At 48.6% G+C, this 23,382-nt stretch overlaps 1 protein-coding gene across 1 annotated transcript in view; it reads left to right on the forward strand.

The window, feature by feature from the left end:
• Positions 1-23,382, forward strand: part of CHCHD6 (coiled-coil-helix-coiled-coil-helix domain containing 6) — a 107,514-nt gene that overhangs the window by 65,355 nt on the left and 18,777 nt on the right. Inside the window, exon 7 of the mRNA XM_080625464.1 lies at positions 5,799-5,934. Coding sequence (XP_080481590.1) covers positions 5,799-5,934 — 136 coding nt within the window. The remainder of the gene's footprint in view (positions 1-5,798; positions 5,935-23,382) is intronic.

Here is a 23,382-nt window from a genome sequence, read left to right on the forward strand (position 1 = left end):
GGCTGGGATTCCCTGTTTCACTTGAGCCACGTTATCAAGCTGACATGTGGGATCAGGGCATCCCCTGGTTCTAGTGGGGCTTTAGTGTTTGCTTTGTGACAGTGCAGCACCCTGCAGCCTACGCTGGAAATTGCCTTTGCTGAGTGTTTGTTCTGTGCTGATGAGTTTGTTGGATGTGAACGAAATGCTTCAATTGTGTTTAATTTTCTGCTGTAAATGTCAAGGATTCAGTAATGAGAGAGGATGGAACCTTTCTCTGTGCTGTGTATTGCAACTGTCTGGAGTTATTTTTCTGACATGTTAGAGAAGCCATCAGAGCCAACTGCCACCCAAGGGAGGATGCACTTTCCCAGGTCAGTTAACCACTTACTGGTTTTAATATGTGTACAGTGCAGCATAGCAGCGCACCACATTTATTTATGTGACCAAAGCATCACTGAGCTTTATCTGAAATGCATCTAAGTGCCTATACAAACATGCCAACTAACTATATGCCACATCTCCAGGTCCTTCCTGACGCGCAGACACCACTGCTGTGTGCTCTGGGCTCTGCTCGCAGAGCTGTCCCTGCACCTCACTGCTGACCTTTGAGGCTGCGGTGATGGGGGCTCTGATGTGGTTTGCTCAGGTTAGCTCAGACACTGGTCTTAGATAATGCAGCACAAAGCAGCTCATCCAATTGGGTTTTGCAGCCCACAGGAAATTCCAGGCTGCTGCCCATTTGGGCTGCTGATGTGAGGGACCCTGCGTGACTCTGGTTTTCACTTTGTGAGCAGAGGTATCACAATGTCGAGGTTTAGGTACCATCAGTCTCCATCGTGAGGTTTTTCTCAGTTTGAGTGGTTCCCAGAGGAAAAGGTAAAAAGAGGATCTTGCTCTTAACCCCACCTCGAGTTGCTGCTCTCCCTGGTAAAGCCAAGTGATGCTGTGGTGCTCACTGTGAAGTTACCGGTTTTACGCTAGTCTGAAGAGCTACCAGCTCCTAAAGCATTGAAGCTGTATCTCCTCTTGCCTAGTCTGACTTCCCAGCTGGATAGAAGGACCAGCAAACAGGGACACATTTTCCAGCTTTCCAATACTGAGTCTGTAATTCTTCTTCCAAGAAGGGGACCTGCCAGCAGCGAGCAGCTCGTAACCATTGAGCTGTGTTTGAGACCTTCAAAGGGGTCTGCATCCTGGTGATACTGCCTTAATCGCTCCTCGCAGTGAGCTGGTGTTTGTCTTTGGAAGCTGTGCTGCTTCTTGATTAATTGATGGACATTTAGACCAGCGATCGCAGAACTGATGATGGGAATTCTCAAAGAACCTTGCTTTCACCTCCCAGGCGCTTAGCTCTTCTTCACGGGGTTTATGTCCATGCAGAAATGAATTTGCCAAGACAAATGAATGCCGTTATTGACTGGAGCAGCCGTTACCTGCCGCAATTGAACAGGTAGGAGAGGGTTAAGAAGAAAACCTCTTCTGAGCCTCTAGATTGGCCCTGACTAAGATGAATGTCTAATTCACTCCCAGCGTCCTTACTGCTGCCAGTAATAAAAAGCTTGCTTCACATATTCACCCCACTGCAGACGTTTCTCTTAAATTAAATATCAAGAGGACATATAATAGCACGATTCCACGCCAAGCCAATATTATCAGATTGATGTCAGCAGTGATAATAGAAGAAGGATAAGTTGATGAGATTTCATTTATTAAATAAAGTAAAGGGAAACGCAGTGATAGAGAGGATTTGGTAACTCTCGGCGTGTCAAAATGCAGCAAGATCATGCTCATTCTGTTTTACCTCAAGGGATAGCAGAGAGAAGGATGCCCTTTGTTTCATTTTAAGAAAACCTCTCCCTTCTGTTCCAGGCAAAGACCTGATTTAGATCCCTCCCTGGGAGGGGGAGAGGCAGATCCGAAATCATGGATTCCATGTGCATGTTCATTCCTTCCCATTGAATGGTGGTGAGACAAAGGTTTCTCGCCCCACCGTGAGGGGCATTGATAATCAGTTGCGTTTCTAGATCTTTCTCCCACCTTTCTTCCTTCAAGCAGATGAGAGGGTGTGTTAAGGCTTTAATCATTCATATTCCGTATGTCCTGCAATTACTTCCAAGGTATTGTCAGAGCTCATCTCCCATACTTCCCTATCTAGGTATTGGCCCCGTCCCTCCCAGCCCTGCCTTTCTCTCTTGCCTTTTTCCTAGCTGCTATAAATGAGCCTCTTACATTTGTTTTGATGATAGTGATAGCAATTGCAATGTGTTTTACTTTAGGCAGAGACTAATTGTCTGCCTTACTTGGTGGTGGTATTTCATACTTAGAACTGACCCATATTCCAAGCCCATACTGGTCTTCTGCTCTCCATGTATTCAAACCCCATCTCTGCTCCACCATGGTCCTTCCCCCTCATTGCTTAAGAAATAGTAATGAGCCCCCTCAAGCAATGAGAGGTTTGCCAGGAGCAGTGGAGTGTCCAGAAGAGGAGTTTTTCTAAAGGATGGTTAGTGCCAACAGCCTTGAGCTGGGCTGAGGTTGAAGGGAGGTAACTGATGAAGGTGCTTTGGAAGTCACTGTGCCATTGCTCTCAACAGAGGTGTTTGTAGTTAGATCCTGCTGGTCTCCATCACGTTTTTCATGTTTAATTCCTCTTCGTATGTAAAGTAAAGTAAATTCCTTTTCCAAGTAAAGCCAGACAACTCTAAGGTGTAACTGGTGTATAGGGCTGTAGTTCCCCATGTGTGGAAGTGTTGCAACCTGAAGTTAAGAGACTTCATGTGAGCAGGAGAAGAGTAGTGATTGCTGTGCTGGGAGGAAAGCTCCTCAAGCAGTTTGACACCAGAACAGTTCAGATCTCCCCCTTTCCAGTCATGGTGGGTACCAGAACTCGTCTGCTGGAGGTGAGCAACGTGTGTACTCCTGGACTCCACTGGATGTGCCTGCTTACAGTGTGTCCTTTGGTTTCATCGATCACACTGTATGGTGGGCACAGGGACAGTTAACTCCTGAGCAGCGCTAGCTTCCCACTGCAAAGGGAAACGTCATTCTCAGTGGGATGTAACTGGTTCTATTGAGTTTCCAGTTCACTTGTGAATTCACAAATACATTGTTTAGTGTAATTTGTATTGATAATCAGTGTAACCAACTTAGCGCTGTGTTGATTAGCTTCTCTAAATCTGTTTTGAGAAGCTGGGGCGATTGATGCATAACCACAGCTTGAGGTTTGGTTTTGAAGAAATAAAGGAGAATATTCTTGTTATGGGTCTGGGTACCTGGGACCCAGTAAATCCTCTCTGTGCCATGGTTAATGGCATGGGCAAACACTGATATAGGTGCTCGCTGGGCAGCACATGCCATTGCCTGCAAGGTGATCCCTCTGTTAGGCTTCAAGCAACACTTGTGCTCCAGGCCCTGCACCAGCCTCATTGCCCTTCCCTGGACCCGCTCCAGACTTTGCACTGCTCTGACCCCACAGGTGAGTCCTGGCTTTATATTTACTCTAGGCAGTGAAGGCTGATGCTGTAGGAGGGATAAGGAAGGAACAGACAAGAAAACCCCCACAATTCCTATAGCTCTCTATGCTGACAATGGCAAGCATCCTTCTAGGTACTGGGGATGTTCGTACCGCCTTCAGTTCAGATGAATGCAGGCTGTTCGTGCTGTACCTTTTTGCTCTTCCAGCTCTCGGCATGAAAATGACAAAACGCCCTTCAGTTTAACATGGCTGAGTTTTAAAGAAAACCTTAATTTTAAAAGTCTTAACTTTTTCAATGAATTGAGGGATTTGGTGGTATTTCCTGACCTGGTATTGTTTGGTATCATCTCCACAGTCTCACTGATTTGATTAGAGTGATATTAAAGTTAGTGACAAAGTAAAATGCCAACATTATGAGTTTCTGAAGCTCTCCCTGGATTCTTCCCTATTCCAAAATTTGGAGGTTTTTGCTTTTTTCTTTAGAATATGGATTTTTAGAGGCTTTAAATGCGATTTGCCTCAGAACACACAAATTAGAAATGCACACGGGCCTCTGGGGACCATCCATGGAAGAAGTTTCTTCTGAAAGCTGGAGGATTAGTGAAGAGGTGGAACGAGAAGTCTGTCTCGTGTCTTTGGTGGCTTCTGATCTTTGGTGGCTCAGCACCTCAGAGTGTGGCTGTCACACTGATACTGATAAATCCTTCCTCTGCCCACATATGCTTGACAGTAAGAGCGAGGACTGAGAAGTATCATTTGGAGTGTGTCTCAGCCAGACTGCGTTGAGGGAGCATCCAGGTTGCTGATGCGGAAAGGACAGAATGAGTTGGAAACTCATATCTGAGCTTTCCAAAAGCTTTTAGGAGATCTTTGTTTAATATTTCATGTTTCTTAGATCTGTTCTACCTGAGAGCATGAGACACGCCCAGGAGCAAGTCCTGCTCCTGGTCCCAGCACAAGAGGCACGTGGACCTGCTTGAGCGAGTCCAGAGGAGGCCACAGAGATGCTGCGAGGGCTGGAATGGCTTGAACCTGCCAGAGGGGAGACTGAGATGAGCTCTTAGGCAGAAGCTCTTCCCTGTGAGGGTGCTGAGGCGCTGGCACAGGGTGCCCAGAGAAGCTGTGGCTGCCCCATCCCTGGCAGTGTTCAAGGCCAGGTTGGACACAGGGGTTGGAGCACCCTGCTCCAGTGGAAGGGGTCCCTGCCCGTGGCAGGGGTTGGAGCTGGAGGAGCTTTAAGGTCCCTTCAACCCAAATCACTCTGTGATTCAGTGTTTTCTCACTGCCTTGCTATGAAGCCCTTTTGCTGAATGAGGACCTGCTGTTGTGACTGTGGAAATGAATATATCACATCATAGCATTAACGCCTGCCTCAAGCATCAAGTGCCCCGGAAGGAAGAGGTGTGTTTGATATTTGGGCACAGATCTCTCTAAGCATATTGGGGCAGCGAATGCAAGGAATTAAATGGATTTATGCTTTAGAAAGCAGCGTGTGAGGGTTGCTACACCTAAACATATGTTCTCTTGTTGTCTGGTAAAACAATCCATGGCAATTGTGCTGCAAATTCCTGCAATTTGTGCCTGTCTGTGCAGCTGATGACACTGTGTTACTGTGTGTGTGCCATTGTTGCTGGGATTGTTTTACAACGACCTTCCCCTCTATTGGTACTGTTGCTGATGATGTGCCATATGTACACATGCACATTAGAGTATAAGAACATCATCCCTAATTGTTCTTGGGTAGCTGTCAACACCATTACGGGGTCTGAGTACTAATTGCTTCAGAAATACAAAGAAACAGATATGTGCTCTTGCTATTATTGTGTTTTTTCTAGTCACTGGGAGAATTGCAGTGCTTCCAACCACGCTGGAGGGTTTGAGCTGCTTAAGTAGATGAGAATTCAATAGATCCAGGCAGCTTATTCAACAAGTCCGTTCAGTTCCTTTTCAGGCTGTTACAGATCTCGCACAGGTCCAGCCAGGATTCCTGAGTTCTGCCAAAGATTTCCAGTGTGAGTTGGGAAAATCATTGAACCTCTTGGAACTGATCTGTTTCCCTTTATTTTCCTTGCTGACTGCAGAGGGGAGGTGATGTTTTGCCTCAGGGTAGAACAGGCTTCCACACCAACCTAGGGACAGCGAGTTCCTTCTTCCGGCTGGAATTCTCAGCTGGAAGACTCTGTTGGTCATTGACCCACATTGGTGATTGCTGCTCCCACCAGTTTCTCTATTAGGATGAGGTGACTCCAGCACTGGATCAGTATGTGTGTCACTGGTAAAGCGATAGTAAGTGGGTGGTAACTCCGCTTCACACTTCTCTCTGCGCTTGTTTTCCCCGCAGGAGGAGGAACACGGATCCTGTCTGTGCAAGCCTCCAGGCTGAAATCCTGAAGTGCTACCAACAAAACAAACGTGAAGTGCTCAAATGCTCCGAGCTGGCTAAGGAATACCGGCGCTGTGTTAGTGCAGCTCAGAAGGTAACAAAGGCTTCCCTGTTGGACTTGCTGACTTTGCTCTCTTGTTGTGCATGGTGTTTGCTCCTGGGAAGTGTTTCTGAGAGCTGTGGTACCTGTTAGTCAAATTGCAGCCTTCATAGGAGACACGTTTTCCTTGGGATCCATTTTCCCACAGTCATTCCGTGTTGCCCAGTCACACTGTGATATGTCCCGGCTTCACTCCCATCAGTGGCTCCTGTTGTACTGAGCTGCCACCAAACCAGCACCACGGATGCTCCAGGGTTTCAAAGTGAGTCGCAGTGATTTCCCCAAGTTTTGCCTTTGTGAACGCTGTGCGCTGCAAGCAGCAGGCAGGTCCCTTTTGCCGGTGTTGGCAGCATTTTAAACAGGCTCTAAGCATCCTCCTATTATGGGACTTTGCAGTTGGAGATCTTGCTTCTTTTTGTGCTGCGTGAGGAAAGCTGCTTTACTGGGCAAAGCTGCTGTCAGGAGAATGGCCCACTCCTGCGAAGTGTTCATCTCGGGGTGGCAGCAAACCTTATGGCTCTTCCTTCTGAGATGCAGAGCCCTTGTGGATGCTGTAGGCCAGTGGCTGCTCAGTATGTTGGAGGGATTTCTGGCTATTGAAACAAGTGAAGGATAAAGTAAAAATGAAGTGTTTCGACCTTACAACTAGGATTTGGTCGTGGGAAAAGCGAGTGGTTAGACGTAAGCTGCTGCTTGGGATGTCTGCAGTGTGAAGGATGCGGTTCCCCATGTGAGAATACAGTGGGTCGGGTCTATCTCAAGGTAGGTTGCCCAGAGAAGTGAAAAGGTGCTGAGACTGCATTAAGGTGATTTGGGATGGAGCCTTCTGGGAATAGAACACTGAGACTCCTCTCCTGGGATTGCTAATGGAAAGCATGGGGGAGAGGTGGAGATTTCATAGCAGCAGTCTTTCTCTGTCGCATTAGCATTGTGAAGGGAAGCTGTATGCCTGATTTAAGTATAACATGAAACAAGCTGCCAGCCGGCTCCCAGAAGCAGCCCGACAGAAGGAGATGGGGAAATTGTCAGGATATATTAGACCAAATGTTGTTGCTAGTCCTGGTGGAATTTTTTTCCTTCCTGTTTACAAAGAAGGTCTTTGTATGTCTGCAAAGCAGCAAGGTTAAAGCTGCCAGGGAAAGGGCTTTTCTCTGATATCTTTAATGTCCCCAGCTCCCAAAACATGTGGTTTCTTTTCCTTTCTCAGCTTTAACGTGATGCCTGTGCTGCACAATCCATGTCCTCGGTTGCTGTGCGTGGAACGTTGGCGCATCCTCTGCCAGCCCCCGTTACCTGATGCTTCCTCCTTCCCTCCTGTAAATCAGGCTCGTAGCCTTTCCACTCGAGTATATCTTTAGCAAATGCATTTACCAATACATCTTTATTGCATGCGGTGCGGGCGGAATGTGATTACCAAAGAAGACAGATTGCATTAAACTTCAGCATATTTGCAAGCTGCGGCTCCAACCCGCCGGAGAAAGGGGCTGGGATGCTGCCAGCCCGGAGCCCAGCCCCGCACTATGGGAGAGAGAACTGGGAGCTGAATGACTGGTAACAGCAGAGGGCAGTGGAAGATGCTGTTAACTTGAGTGGTTGTTGGATGTGAGGGTGGTGGGGTTTTTGGAAGGGTTTCTTTCTAAATCAAACCCTGGGGCTTGTCTTGGTTCCCAGAGTGCTCAGTGAACTTGGGAATTGTAGTCCCCACTGTTATAGTGACTTCCTGGAAGGAGCAATGCATTGGACGTTAACTCGTGGAGGATGACATTGTGGCAGGAGATCCCTTTTCTGTGTTTCAAGAAGGCGTGAGAGGGATTAAGGAATCGATAACTAAACCTTGCAGCCAGATACAGGCTTTGCAAGAGCACATTCCAACAAAACTCATGTAACGCGGCACATTCGTATCATTCCCTTTGGCCCAGGACAGCTCGATTCACCTCCCTGCTCTTCCCGAGTCCTCTGACTCCTGGGATACATGCAGTGATGGCAAGCTGTTGGGTTTGTTCAGAAGGATTAAAACTCCCTGCTCCCTTCTCTTTTTAAGCTGTTCTTTTCCTTTAAGTTTAAATTAGCATCTTCTGCCAAATGGCTTTGTCTCGCGCATTCCTCGCTCAGGAAATGCAGGTTGGAGGAATGTTGGAAAGAGAGGCCAGAATCTCTCATTTCTTGGGTACTTTTCCCCCTTATTTCTTAACCAGGCCATATTTCCCAGCTCAGGAGGTTGCAATCAAAGCTGGATGTGTGACTCCAGCTCCCTTGCACGCTGGTGATTTGTTGTGCTGCTTTTTACTACGGTTTTCATAAGGCTTGGTGAATATTCTTTAATGAAGCATCTGGTTCTCTGCAAGTTCCTTTTGATGGCTGGTAAAAACGTCTCCAGGGCATGGTATACATTAGGCTGAGAGAAAGCAAGCTCTAGATTTCTAGACTGAAAATTACAGCTTACACTGGATGAGAATAATTCTTCGCATCTTCCCCCTGACTGTGTTGGTTTGAGACTGTTCCTTTGGGCACTGGTTTCCCTTTGCCTGTTGCTGTGCACGTCTCTGAGACAGGAGCTGAGATGCTCCCTCAGTTACTTCTGCCCCCCGGACAAATATATCAGCTCATCAGTGAATGGGGTTTGAAATGTATTTTCTCCTCCCTTCCTGCACAGGCTCTCAGTGGCACAGGTTACTTTACTGTAGCGCATGGTGGGGATATAGCTAATGTTACCTATTGTGAATATCTGCTGGCCCTTAGGGCGTCTTTTGTAGCCCAAGGAGAGAAATAGGGACTGTTAGAGCATGGTGCATCTGATTCTAAAACAGTCACCTGAAACAGGTCCACTCGATTGCCATCCACATGTGAGTATTTCTCTCTGCTGCTTGGGAGGCACATCCAGACCACGAACTCCAAAGTTAATCCTAAAATCCCAGATTGGTTCGTGTTGGAAGGGACCTTAAAGCTCATCCAATTCCAACCCCTGCCACGGACAGGGACACCTTCCACTAGGGCAGCTTGCTCCAAGCCCCTGTGTCCAACCTGGCCTTGAACACTGCCAGGGATGGGGCAGCCACAGCTTCTCCGAGCACTCCCTGCAGTGGGATGTTCTGAAGGGTTATGGGAGCAGGATCCTGCTGTGATTGTCCACCCTTGTAGCTAGAACACTTTCAACTTGCCCTGTTGAAACCTGCCCACTGACTTTGCCATTGATAGCCATCCCCAGTGTGAAGATGTGATTGGGTCACCGTGGGCTGGTGTTGGCAGCATCAGTCCACTCAGGCTCCGAGTTCCTTACCATGGCCTGTGCTTTGCTCTGAGAAGCTTTCGGACTTCAGAGTACGTCACCCTGATGTCTCCTGTTTAGTTTGGGAGTGCTTTATCTTTATTGGTGGTCTGTTTTCATGGCTCTTCACAGCTGCAGCTCCAGCATCAAAACTGCTGGCTTTAAATGTAATAAAAGCTGGGATAATTGGGCAGCTGTGGGAGAGGCAGCTCCCATTGTGTCTGTTAGAATTGCCTGCAGTTTCTTGACCGCAAGTTTCACCAAGAGCTACTGCTGCCCTCAGATAATGAGAATTGGACATTGCTGCTGCTGTTGGCCCAATGAGGAGAGGGTTTGGAAGGGAAAGGACATTGAACAGTGGGAATCTCTTTCATTGCTGACTTGGAGTCCACATGCAAGGAAAAAACCAATGCTGTTTTCTAAGTCTGACTCCTATTAGGGAATTGCTTCCCTGCCCCTGCACATCCGCACTCACGTCCAAGCTTCTCGGAGTAGCTGTGGCCCCTCCTGCTTCCCTTACTCCCTGTTCACACCAGTGGGCAAAGCTGCATTTCCATGCAGTTTTTTGCTAGGTTAATTTGTTCCGTAATTGGTGGCTCTCCCAGGGAATCTCCCACCAGCTGCCACTGGGAAAACGCAGCCCCCGGTGACCGTGCATTGACGTGATTTGAGAGTTCAGACAAACCTGCTTCTTGGAACCGCGTGTAGGAAGCTGTGTTAGTGAGGAGCGTTATCCCTGTCTTTCCCAGTGTTCTGTCGCTGTCTCTGGGTGCCTGTCATTCACCGAAGGACCAAGGTGAAATGTCTGTGCTCCTGGCCAAACCGAGCTATGAAGAGCTGCAGACTCAGACATGTGTATTCTCTTGTCGGTAGGAGCTGAGTACATTGAGCTAGGAGCATTCATAAGTGTGTGCTCTTCCTCCTCTCTTCTGTGGCCGGCTGCTCACGGGTATTGCTAGCAAAGGTGCTTCTGTCACGGCTTTAGGGCCTGCCTGCATAAGGAAATGACAATGCAATAAGCTGGTGAGTGAGTTTATGGTACAGCAGCTCTGTCTGTGACCAGTCTGGGTTTGTAATGGAAGTGCAGGGAAGGCTGTCACTCTGTGAGTCACTCTTCTATGCAAACACCCTGCATTTACTGAGTTCCAGCAGAGGTAGACTTCTAACATAACCCTGACTCAACTGCATTCTCCTTTGCCCTTGGCTGTAATAAAAGGAATGCGGTCCGTTTACTGCACTTCCAAGTGATCCCTGTGGAAGCCTGTTCCTGTTTGACACCCACCCCGGAGCACTGCAGCTCTACTGGAAGTTTCTGTCTAACCCCTGGGCAGTGATGACCTGGATTGCTGAGGAGATGCCACAGGTGGTCCTGCAGTGTCCCATCCTGATGGAGCAGGTTCGCTGAAGCGTTTTGGATCCTGCTGAAGCATGGCCTGGTGGGAGCTGGCATTTCCTCTATCTGAATCTCTCTCTGCTTAAGAGAGGAGGTATTGGGTGCCATAGGCTGTGCTGCAGGTATCTCTCATCATTCTGCAGCATTAAGCTCGTGTTAAAGAGCTGCTTCCATTCTGATGGATTGCAAAATGCTTCATAGATTGTTTGTGTGCTCGTTGGGGTAGAGAGGAGCAGTCCATGTGTGTGGCTGGGGGAAAGAAAGTTTTGGCCATGTATAGCAAGGTCCATGTCTGTACTTGAGGGGCACCAGGATTTCTCCTCCCCTGGGATTCTGCAGAGGTAGATCTTAGTTGTTGAAGTCTCATTGAGGAGATATAAATGCATCACATGCTATGCTACTTGAAATGCACTATAACTGGGAAGGCTTTAGGGTTGTTTGAGCTTTCTGAAGCTCAGATGTGTCATGTCAGATAAATCTGTATTGCATGTCCGGAGGATGATGTGCCAGCCCTCTTCATGCATGTATACTCCTGCCCTGCCTTCCATCGCTCAGTCCTTCCTCATAGCAAACCTACCTGTAAAGCGTTTCCCTCACCTTCTCTCTACAGTGAATTCTCTCTTTTATTTAATCTTCCTCTCTTCCAACCTTTATTTGTGCAAATGCTACGGTGATAACGCTGCTGGAGGAGTTTATGACTCAATAAATGTCCCCACAAGGGAGCTGGTTGGTGGAGAGGCCACAAGCTGCAGGCGGCTGCTGTTTAGTTGTAAACTCGAAGGAGAGCAGCCGTGGATGAGCTGTACCCACGCACACCCCAACCTGCTGCTTGCAAAGGTGACAAAGGGTCCTTATTTCACTTCTAATTATGCAGGATGGAAGCAGTTGTTAGGTTGATTTCTAAGGCAGCAGTTCTTGCTTCTGGAGAGCTTGGGGTCTACCCAGAACACTTCCTGCCCTCAGGAGTTCATCAGTGGATAACTCAAACCATGGAGCTGCCTGGAAGGGTGTAAACCACCACCTGGATGAATGAGCCATGTCCCGCAATATGATGCTGGCCCACTTAAAGTGGAAGAGGCTGCTGCCTGTCCCTGGTACTTGTGAAACTGGAGGCCTGAGTTCTTTGTTTGCTGTGTGTTTCAGCACATCCCAAAGCCCTCAAGTTCCCCACCGCCTGGTGGGTCATCAGCACTCAATAACCCACGCCAACCAGTTCCTCTCTCTGCTCTTTGCAGTCCACATAAAGCCCAAACGTGGCACCTCCTGGAGTTCATTTTAGCGAAGAACAAAGGCATAAATAAGCTTTAAATTTCTTTGATTACTTGGCCGTGCCCAGGGCTCCTCTTCCAGAGTTCTTTAGTCCATGCCCTGCATCATTTTCTCCTCTCAAGTTCTTGTGTCCGTTGCCTGGGCTGGAAGGAGGATGCAGAACTTCTGGCCCTGCTTATCTTCTCACAACCAACCTGGTTGTAACAGTTCAATGCACAGTCCATGTGCTCTTGGTTTTGGTTTTCTGGGGGTTTGGGTTGGGCTTTTCACATTGTTAGAGTGAGGCAGAGTTGCCTTTGGGTCTAATTCTCGCTTGATGGTTGTGATCTCAGATATGCTACAGGTAAAGAGGGAAGGAAGTCAGAATACCATTACAATTTCTGAAGTTGAGCCATTTGGTGTTTGTTACTTCTATCATGTGGCCTGTGCTACAGCCCTGCTTGTTTTAAAGCTTACTTTGCCTGAACCTGTTTAAAATGAACCCAGTCATTTTTCTATAACATAATCACAGCTCCGCAGTGAGGAGCAAGAACCATACCTGGCTCCATGCTGGGATGCGGTCTTCAAGTGCTGAATCGGAAAAGGCTCATTTGAAGTTGCGTACCAAAACTTCAAGCAAAGTAGGGCTGAGCACTCTGAGGGGTGTGTTCCTCTGCTGCCTTGTGGGGTTTTTTCTTTCTCTTTCAAAAATCACTTCTCTTTTGGCTTGAATGAACACGACCTGCATGGATCTACTGTACCTAACAGGTTCCTCTAGTTCCATGCTCTCTGTATTGTGTGTTAAGCAGCTTTTTCCTGGGAGCTGCAGCCCGAATTCAGTCAGGCTTATCTAGTATGGGAAACAGTTGCTCGGGGTGAGGGAGTGTTGTGATACATCACGCTGCTTTCATGCCAGGTTCCTTCACACAAGATTTGTAGCACTGTGCTGGCAAGTTGGGAGTGGAAATTGGGACTCGGATTAATTCCCGGAGACTGATGACCAAGCACTCTTGGACAGAAAGAAGTTGATTTCCAATTTTTAAACGATGTGTTTTGCTGCTGAAGTTAGATTGAACCAGATCCACCGAAATTGCTGTCGATAGCAACTGCTGGTTAGAAGCACAAGGTCAGTGGTCAAATGCCTGCAGACTCCCGAGAAGTTCCAAAGTAGCCCTGACTTCCATAACTTCCGTGCTAACGTTAGAACCATTCCCTGACAACTTGGCTATAACTTGGGAAATTATATCAGCGATGCCAAAGCCTTCGTGACAAACTGGGGCAACCAGAGATTTGTGATGCTGCTCGCTGGTCGTGCTCTGAGCAGGATGGCCTCCCGCTGCATTCCCTTTGCAGTTGCCATGCACCATCCATCAGCCGGATTTGTTAGCGGGTCCTGGGGCTGAATACCTTGAGGACTAATGGGATTTGAAGCCTTCACCAATCAGCTCAATGTGCCTGTGTAGCATGGGCAGGGGTTATTCTGGTGGCATTGGTCCCGAGCCAGTGGAAGAGTTACTACCAAGCGAGCAAGGCTGCTCTAACTAATCCTTCTCTGCCCTGCCAAACCTGGGACATTAATGAATGATGGATGAGCCCTGCTATTAGTAGGAAGCCATCAGGGCTATGGCATGTTGGAAGAGAAGGCGGAAGTTGCCTTGATCCTGCTTGGACAGAGCCTCTCTGTCCGAGACTGTGGAGCATTCATCTGTTACAGCATCCAACCTTCGTTAGGTTGGTGGCTGCATCGTGCCTGTGTTCGTTGTTCATGGGTTTCACCCCTCTGTGACACTGTCTGCCCAACAGGCCGCCTTGTCTGCAGAGATTTCCTAGTGCACTTGTGATGCTTCCAAAGCAGTATAAAGCTGTTAGTCCTGGCTAAACCTTCTGAAGCCAGTTGAGGGACCCTCGCTGGACACCAGTGCTTCAGCTATAGGAACGAGATGTGTTAAAGATACAGGGATCTGAATACAGTGCCAGAGTTAGCTCTGCTCTGCTGCTTTCATCTGCTGGCAAGAAACTTGTGTTTGCTTATAACATCTTCTTTGGTTAGAGGCCTTTAAGAGCTGGTGAAAGGCTCTGACAGACCTCTGCACCCACAGAAGCTGTCCAGAAGGCCAGCACTTGCTCCAGTTAGCGTTTGCTATCTTTGTCATGTGAGGAAGGAGGTAGTGAAGCCTTGAGCTCATCTGGCGCTGCAGTGTCCGAGGTGGGGAAGCTGCTGCTCTGCTGCGTGCATCCAGAAATGCAGGCAGAACTGTTGTGACAGCGTGTTCACCCCTGTGTCCCTGCTGAATGCCTGTTTGTCCCGAGTAAACGGGGTTTGGGACCAGCCAACCTCCAGCTCTGAATTAGTCTAACAAGGTATGGTGGGTAGGGTTTAAAGGTTGTTTCGCAAACAGCTGGTTCTCTGCATGTATTCGGGGGGAATGATCATTAAAATAATGGCATTGGAAAGCTGTTGATTTAGCTTCACAAACGGCTGTGAAATCACAGCTTTTCTGCCCCTGTCCTTCATGCTCTCTGCTTGCCCCGCGCCTGCTCATCTCTGTCATTTCCCATCCCCTCTCCCCATCTGCCTCTGCATTCTCTCCCTCTGTTTATCAGCCCACGTCTGCTGCCCACAAGGACTGGGGTTGGTTTCTCAGGGCAGCTCAGCTGTTGGGTTACTTCACTGAGCTGTGTAATGGGAAGCTAAGGGTTACTCGGTTCACCCTGTTAGGAAAACGCTATTACACTGTTCTTTTAGTGGGAGCTCTGGAGGAGCACCACCACACCTGCAGCATTTGGTGTTGTTGCAGGTACCTGCTTCCCTTCTCAGACTGAATTTAACGTCGGTGAAAGAAGAGCATGAGATTGATTTATCTCTTCTCTGCTCCTGAGCAGGCTTAAGTGTGCGCAGTGATCATTCTGGTTTCCTGTCTGCAGAGCATGTACTTCAGTCCTGACCTGATCCAAGCGCTCCATAGGGAAATGGAGAACGTTTTTCTTCATTTACTTATTTCTTGGATTTCTCTTTGAGTTTTCTGGTGAGGGCGATTTCAAGTGTTCTGGAAACGCTCGAATTTACCTGCAATTTATGTGCTATGGACACTGCTTTAAAAACTGAAGGGAGGGAGCACCCATCTGCCCAGGTCGTGAAAGTCTTTGGCATGGACAGGGTCCTTCTGCTGGGTCTGAGATGGCACCTTCCCATTACAGTTACTTGCTCCTGGATCTTTACGTCTGCTTTCTGCTTGTTTGAAGTTCCATTCACAAGGACTTGCACTTGTTCTGAGTTAATTCTCCTCTTTAGTCCTGTGCAATCCCCCAACCCAGCCACTTAAGCCATTAAGTTCCTGTCTAGCACACTCTTCTGTGAGAGCCTTTGCTGATAGGACTGTGAGCCCTTGGATCAAGGGTTGAAACTCTAGCTGGCAAAGTGATTATTTGCCTGCTTCAGAAGCAGAGAGAGCTTCAGAAGGAAAGTGTAAATAAGCACATCTTTGTGGTACAAACTTGGGGAAGAACTGTGTAATTTAGAGGAGTGAATTGGCATAGGATTAAAAAGCCCCAGAATGTTTCTAAAGACTGAAGAAGGGAGGTTTTTCCTTCTGGCAGGGCAAGCAATCTACCCTGCTTCAATTACAGCCATGATAACTTTATGAAAGGAGTTCTTTGACAACAGGAGCATTTCTGGTTATAGATATGATATGGAGACTTGTTCATCTCTGCAAAGGAATTGGAAAGGAGCCTGAATTACTGTTTGTTTGTCTCATCTCAATGCTGTATTAATTCCGTGTTCGAGTGCTTCTGCTGATTCCTTTCCATGAGTGAAAGAAGGGAGAAAACACACACTTCGATTGAGGCACTGGCTGCAGCTTAACACAGTATGTCAGTGAATTGTATGGGTGCTTCTAATGCCCCCCCGGGCTCTCTGACACAACTGCTTTGTCTTCTCATGGGTTCAGGTGTACACCAATAGCTCGGTTTGAACACAAGAGGTTCCCTCAGGCCGTATCAGCAGGAACAGTTGAAAGCTTCTGTCTTCAGCAGTGCTGAAGGTGGCCACCAAGGATTATCATCACTTAACAAGCTCTGCACTATTCCTGGGCTCTAGGATGCTGGCGGGGCTCTTTAACTCCCTGTGGCACATCAAAGTTGGGTTTTGTCTCTTAGTCCCAAGCTTAAGTGTGTTCAGGAGTATCCTGAGGCTCAGGAAATATTCCCAAGCCTTGCAGAAGTTGACAGGCATGGAAAAACCTATTGGATGCTGTGATGCAGGTGGGGTTTGTCCAGCTTCGTGTACCCTGAGCTGATATAATGAAGGCACTGGGATAGGGCTGTAGTGCCCTAAAGAAATAGTTGTGCAGCTTATGCTTGTACCCCCTTCTTGTTCTGCAAAAGCCAACCTTAAAGCATCTGTACAGACTCCAGATTGACCTCTCTGGAGCAGAAACGGGTTTGGTACTGAGGATAGACAGGGAAATATGAATTCCCTTCTTCCCACCCTTTAGCAAATGTCTTGAGGCACAGGGGGTGACACTTTGTTCGTGAACAGCAAGGGTTTGGGGAGCTATTAAATGTGAAAGTCATGCTTCATTCTAGCTTGTGCTGATGGGGGGTAGCGCACGCAAAGCTATGGCCCAAACTCAAGACAACAGAATGCTCTCAGGTTCCTTGTTTAATGCAGTATCCAGTGTGTGTTGGTTGGGGGATGAACAGGATTGAGCCCAGGCAGTGTGAGACAGTTCCTAGAGCCTTCTTGTTTTGCTGAGCCTGACATTTGCTGCAACAGAGCCCCATAAAACGCAGGGAAGCCTCTGCAGTCGCGTAGGTGTATGAGCAGGTTTCTTGCACTGATGGATTAGAGCCAGGCTGTGTGCGGTAAACGCGGATAAACAACAAAAGGTGAGATTGTGTGCAGTGATCCCAGGTCTCCTTTCTCCAGCTGCCACCTCCTGTCTGTTCGCCGGGAACCTTTGCGCCAGGCAGATGGATTTGCTTGAGCAACCAGGCTCTGCACTGTTTTCTGACACAGCCAAAGTTGGCTGACACAAAGCCAAAGGAGAGCTGCTCTCTCGGGGACCGAAATGTCAACTGAGATGTTGCACTGCCTTACAGGGCCTTGGCTGGCTTTTGTATGAGACCTGAACAGATGTTGGAAGGTCAGGAGCTTTGTGATGTACAGAGCAGCCCCTGAAGAACAGGGCAGAGCCTGCTCTGGTGTCACGGGTGACCCTGTTCTGGGTCTCATGTGCCAGCTCTTCCCCTGTTTGGAGGGGCTCCCCAGCCCTGCCTGGAGCTTTGGCCTGATTAAGGCAATGGGACTCATGTACCCGTGTTGCGTGTCTGTGAGGCTGGTTTCTGCTCCGCTCGCTGCTTGCTCTGAACCTGCTGGTGAGCTGCAGTGATGTTCCTCAGAAGGCACAAAGGCTCTGAAGTAATAAGTTCCTGTATATCTTGTGAAAGCAGGCAATTAGGTGGAGGGAAGGGACCCCAGCGGTGCTTGTGCAGCGGGGATGGTATTGACTCACCCTTTATTAGACATCAGTTTGGTCACAGAGGAACTTAACTTTGAGACACAAATCCAAGTGACTTCGGCTCCGCTGCTCTGAAATGCCCTATTTCCACTTGAAGACTGGCTTACCTGAATGTTTGAGGGGCTGACTTGTTCTTACCACTGTAATCAGCTTCACTGGAGAGACTCAACAAGGGCGGCGTTGCAGCACTGACAAGAGAGAGCAGCCTTGTTTGTCAGGATTGTCCTTTGGAATACGCCTTCTCCATCCAAGTCTCGGTTGCTGCCCTTGCATTTGAGAAATGGAAGCAAACCCCTTGTGGCAAGAGAGGGCTGCGGAAGGGTCCAGCCTTCAGAAGACGATGGCCTGATCCTTTAATGCATGTTCTCTTATATTAGGATGAGATAAATGATAGGATGTCACACATGAGCAACCTGGAAGAAGGAAAAGAGCTCATGGATTTAAGGTAGCTTCTTGCTTCCTACTCTTTGTGTTGTTCAGTCAAGTGTTTCGTGCTTGAGAAACTGAAGCTGTGTAGACCAGAGGATCTGCTGATCCTTGCTGGCCTCAGCACCTCCTCCTGCTGCTCAGTTCCTTGGGTTTGCTGCTGCATGTTGAGGCAGGACAACAGTTGAGATAAGAGCAAACTGGGGCATGTTGTGTTCCTGGGTTGACTGTGTGTGAGTGGAATGACCTAAGATGTGTCAGCTCATGGTGGGTACTCAGCGTGGTCGTTGGCTGGGACACGGGTGGTCATTATGTCTAGAGTAAGTTCAGAGCTTGGTCTCAGGGTCAGTGACTTTTCACCGTCTCTTTCAGTCCCTGCTGATCATCCTTATCCATCCATCATTAAGCCCATCAATTGGCATGAGCTTATTCCACGGCTTCGTGGGCGCAGGGAGTAGTAGTTGTGGAGTGTGGCCATTGAGGAGCTGCTGTGTCAGCATTTCTGCACGTGGGCTTTGGGCAGTAACACAGAGGATGGTGTTCCTGGAGTTTTCACAGTCCCTGTGAGCACAGCGATAGGCTTTGGAGCGTGGCTTCCTCTGCTGCTCTCCCACAGAATCTTCAGGCATGACCCAGCAAAGAGTGTGAGATATATTCCAAATCCCACTGCTGCCTTTCTCTCACCGTCAGCAGCGTTGTGCTTTCTTCTCCGGTGCAGAGCTGTTTGCTGTTGAGAATGAGCAGTTTCTTTTCTTTTGATTCCATAGCTCTCTTTGGGACATGATGCCATCAAGAAAACCAGCTGTTCCAGTCCCAGCGTCTGCCTCTGCCTCCTTGCTCTCTTGTCGATTGTGTTGAATCAATGAAGTGTTGCAATACTGTAGAGAAAAGGGGGATGTGAAGAACTGAAGAGTGAGATCATGCAGCAGGAGTACAGAGGAGAGGGTTCATATCCTGTCACATAGTTCACAGTGGCTGTGTCAGGAACCAGATATGCTATAACAACAGGAATCCCGCTCATGGAAACTTGAATCTTGGAACCAAATCCCCATTTCATTAAACTCTGGGATCTGAGAATTCCCGCATGGAGAACAGAGTTCACTGAGCATCTGGGGAGACCTGACAGCAAGTCCTGGCTGCTCCTGCTGGGGAGATGGTGGCTTTGATAAGTGTTATGGAAGAAGTGATTTAAAGGGGAGAAGTAAGGGAGCTAATCCTTGGATGCCAGCTGCAGCAGAAGGGTAAGGTTCAAAATGTGCTGCTTGTAAATCCTGCAAACTGCAGTCCTGACTCTTCATGTCTTGAACCAACGTCTCAAACCTTTGTCAATATGGGCTCTTTGCCTGTGACGCTCGGCTTCAGTGGCATCTCTGTTCAGCCAACACAACTGCCAGGTTGTGCTTTGACTTTGACTCCAGCTGTTCAGTGCAAAAAGCTTTCATTGCTGCTATGAAAAGCTTTTCTTAAGGGACAACATAAAGCAGGAGGAGTGTTGTGGTGCTTGAAGGTTGAAGGTAGGCATCTTCCCTCGAGAAGAGGCTTCCAAGGCGCAGCAGTCTAGTGCACTGTCGTAGGGATGAAAGGGATTGTGTGTTAATCTGTACCTGTCGGCAGCTAATCTCCCTGGCAGGTTTGGATCTGACTGATGTCTGAACCCAGCAGACAGGGATGTGAGGGAATTTCTTCAGTGGCTCTGAAGTGCTCCACAAGCCCCTAGGCTGTACCCGTGCATCTGGGATCCTGCCTGCTCCTTCTCTTGATCCTTGGCTCTTGCTCCATCCTTGTTCTTGCTTTGCTCCCTCTGTTGGTGCTTTCCTTGGCTTCTTCAGTTTTGATCCGTACTTGGCCATGGTACCTGGTCCACCCTGACAGCAGGATGCTAAGCTCGCAGCACACTGCTTCAGGCAAGCTTGTGCTCTCCCTGGTAGTTGCCTCTGAATCAACAGTTGGAAGCGTTTCTTGGTCCTGGCACGGGTTTCTCAAGTGCCGCTGAAGTTTTTGATGAGCTTCGTATTGTGGAGCTGTGAGAACCTGTCCTTGAGTTCTGCCTTGGCAGTTCCTACTTGCATGCTTACTTCTAGGCATGCACTTGATTATCTCTCTTTAATAGACCAATGATGTCCTCAGGTTTTCAAAGCTCTTTCTCTGAGGTTCACGGTCTGGAATCTTCTTTGGATCCCACTGAGCAGGATCTAGAAACACAGGGACTGAGGGGTCCCATTTTTGGGTATAGCACTGCCAAGGTATTTTATCCATCATGGTTTGGTTGGGTTTATTTTGTTTCACGGTGTGCAGAATTCCAGCTCGTTCCAAATGCCGTGCTGGCACTGGGGTGGTCTCCATTAGGTCAGGACAGCGCATAGCAAATGTTTGAGCTGTAGGGGAGCCTAAATGTTGGTCTGTGACGGCCTGTGATTGAAACTGAAGCTGTGGGTCTTTCATGTGTGTTCTAAACTACGCTTAGGCTCAGTGCTGTCACTGTGAGTGAGTGATATCCTCCTCACCATGCAGTGTGAGCAGTTCTGGCCAGCTGTAAGGTCTTTCTCACAGTGTGTACTAGCAAGCTAGGCACGTACTGGTTTTGCTACCTCCTTCTCCTCCTATCTTTTTATTTACTCACCTGTTTCTGGAGTCTGGGCTCAGGCATTTCCCTTCCCCTCTGTCTTCATTTTCGCACCTGCTCCCTCCCGGTGTCTGCATCCTCTCCCTCCTCTCCTCCTTTCTGTCCTCTTTCTTTGCATTCTTTTCGTTTTGAGCTCTGTATTGGAGCTGACACAGGGCTGCCTGCTCCCCGCAGCACTGAGCTGGCTTTGGAAAGCTCAGTTTGGAAAGAGGAGGCTGCAACTCCCTCAGGGGCCAAGGCAGAGTTCAGTGGCTGTCTTAATTTTAAACCTGCATCTGGACACGGCTGATCAGAGGAGCAAGAGAAGTCTTTGGGTTCTGAGGATGTAAAGTAATCCTCTGCATCCCTCTCTGCATCCTCACTGAACATGAAAGCTGCTTGGCACAGGGGAATTTGACTCCAGGAAACATGGGAAGGATTCAGAGACTCCGTGGAAGGGAGGGTAGAAAGGTGTGGGTGCTGTGTAAAGCCTCACACCTTCTTTTTCTGCTTCAGCTTCTCTCTCATCCTGTCACATTCATGCAGGGTGTTTTCACCCTGAAGGATCCAAAGTACATTCCCTCTCTATGCATCAGCCTTGCTGGATGCTGTTTGCTATGGGCAAGTAAAAGACCGATGGCTGAGCATCACTGGTACGGCGAGGGGACAAGCTGCGGTATCCCAGCTCCACGTTCCCATCACAACCAGTGCCACCACAAGGTACCAGAGATGGGTTCGGGGGTTCCCAGTGTGAGCAGCAGCTCTGCTGAGGGGGGTTATGTGCCCAGCTGGAGCGTTTCCTGAGTGGTTTTTGCTGTGCAGCTCTCGCTGCTGGCATCTGCTCCAGCAGCATGGTGACGTAGTCACCTAAAGGACAAAGAAGAGGCAGATGCTGACTGGTCCAGCAGCTCCTGCCAGCAGACTGGGAGCTGGAGCGAAGGAGAGCAGATTGCAGCGGAGCTGCGGTCGTGGTTCTGATCTAGACAAAATGTGTTCAGTTTGGTGGAATAGCAGCTCCCGAGTGGTAAAAATGTGGCACAGGGTCCCTCAAGACCATGGGAAGCTCAAGGTCTCTGTTGGAAACCTTCTGTCACGCTGTTACTTTCTGTGGCACAGGCTACTTTGGTTCGGCATAGACACAGGGTAACAACTCTTCCCTTCTGCAACATGTTGGATGTTTCTGATCCTTCAAGTGGTCAAACCCGGGCTGTGTAGCTGGGGGTGTCCAACCTGATCTGAGCAAGAAGGGGGGGGAGGCTGAAGGCTCATCCTCTTTGTGTTTTCTTTTAGCATCACTGACTACTGAGCAGCCAAATCCAGCCGAGGAGATAAATGCAGCATCAGGACTCAATACTAGATTATTTTCAAGGCCAGGTTGGACCAGGGGCTTGGAGCAAGCTGTTCTAGTGGAAGGTGTCCTGCCTGTGGCAGGGGGTTGGAACTGGATGAGCTTTAAAGGTCCCTTCCAACCCAAAACAGGCGGTGGTTCTATAATTGTCAACCAGACAAGCACAATGACTGCGTTCAGAGTAGGTTGAAGCAGGCTGTACTCTGTAGAGAGAAGAAACACGCAGATTGAGGAGGTTACATCTCAGTTCTGCAAAATGCTCTAATAATCCTGGAATAACAAATTCTTTTGGCTGAAGGAAAAAGTCCTTTTGTGGGAGGATCTCGTGTTTATGCTGCCTGACTTCTTCCTTTGACTTCAAGGCAAAAAGGAGTAGTTAAGACTTTCGAGTTGGAGACTGGTGAAATGATATGTGTGAACCACGGAAGAATTGACTGCTGGGGTGGATGGAGTTGGCCTTCTGTTCCCATTCTGCCTTTTTCTGCCCGAGCATCCATGGTTTTGGACTGCGATGAGGTGTGCTCCGTCGCTGTCCTTCTAACAGTTTGCTCGGTGTTTATGTGGAAGAGGTTGTGCATTTGAAGTGGGTGAGGAACAGAAACAAGAGCTGGCAGCGTGCAGCTCATTTCTTCTCTGCAGTGCTGCACATTCAGTTGTCAGTTTTTTTCTCTACTTGGTGAAGATTCTTGGTTTCTTGCTTTAAAATAGCAAGTTGAGAGAGAGGATTCATTGCCTACAAGGGTAGCTGGAGCCAGGCACCAAATAGACCTGACTTGGCTGTGTTTTCAACTCATCCTTGCCCTTAACATGGTTCTGCAGGAGCTTGGGCTCCCCTGCATGTGTCCATCCATGTACCCTGTCCTGATGAGCAGCACTGTGTACACTGTGGCTTAGACATTGCAGTCCTCGTGGGCTTTATTCTTCCTCTTAGACCTTTCCTAAGGAGTCAAGCTGCTCATTACAGACTCATTTTGTTATGGAAAACTACAGAGCACCATGTTCTTACCTGAACAGCCTTGTGTGTATGGAGCAGGGCTGTGAGTATGGAGAGGGGTGTGAGTATGGATCAGGGCTGTGTGTACAGATCAGGGCTGTGTGTACAGATCAGGGCTGTGTGTACGGAGCAGGGCTGTGTGTATGGAGCAGGGTTGTGTGTATGGAGCAGGGTTGTGTGTATGGAGCAGGGCTGTGTGTATGGAGCAGGGTTGTGTGTATGGAGCAGGGCTGTGTGTATGGAGCAGGGCTGTGTGTATGGAGCAGGGTTGTGTGTATGGAGCAGGGTTGTGTGTATGGAGCAGGGCTGTGTGTACGGAGCAGGATTGTGTGTATGGAGCAGGGCTGTGTGTATGGAGCAGGGTTGTGTGTATGGAGCAGGGCTGTGTGTACGGAGCAGGGTTGTGTGTATGGAGCAGGGTTGTGTGTATGGAGCAGGGCTGTGTGTACGGAGCAGGATTGTGTGTATGGAGCAGGGCTGTGTGTATGGAGCAGGGTTGTGTGTATGGAGCAGGGCTGTGTGTACGGAGCAGGGTTGTGTGTACGGAGCAGGGCTGTGTGTATGGAGCAGAGCTGTGTGTACAGAGCAGGGTTGTGTGTACGGAGCAGGGCTGTGTGTACGGAGCAGGGTTGTGTGTATGGAGCAGA

Source organism: Psittacula echo (assembly GCF_963264785.1).
Source record: "Psittacula echo genome assembly, chromosome: 9".
Lineage (NCBI taxonomy): Eukaryota > Metazoa > Chordata > Aves > Psittaciformes > Psittacidae > Psittacula > Psittacula echo.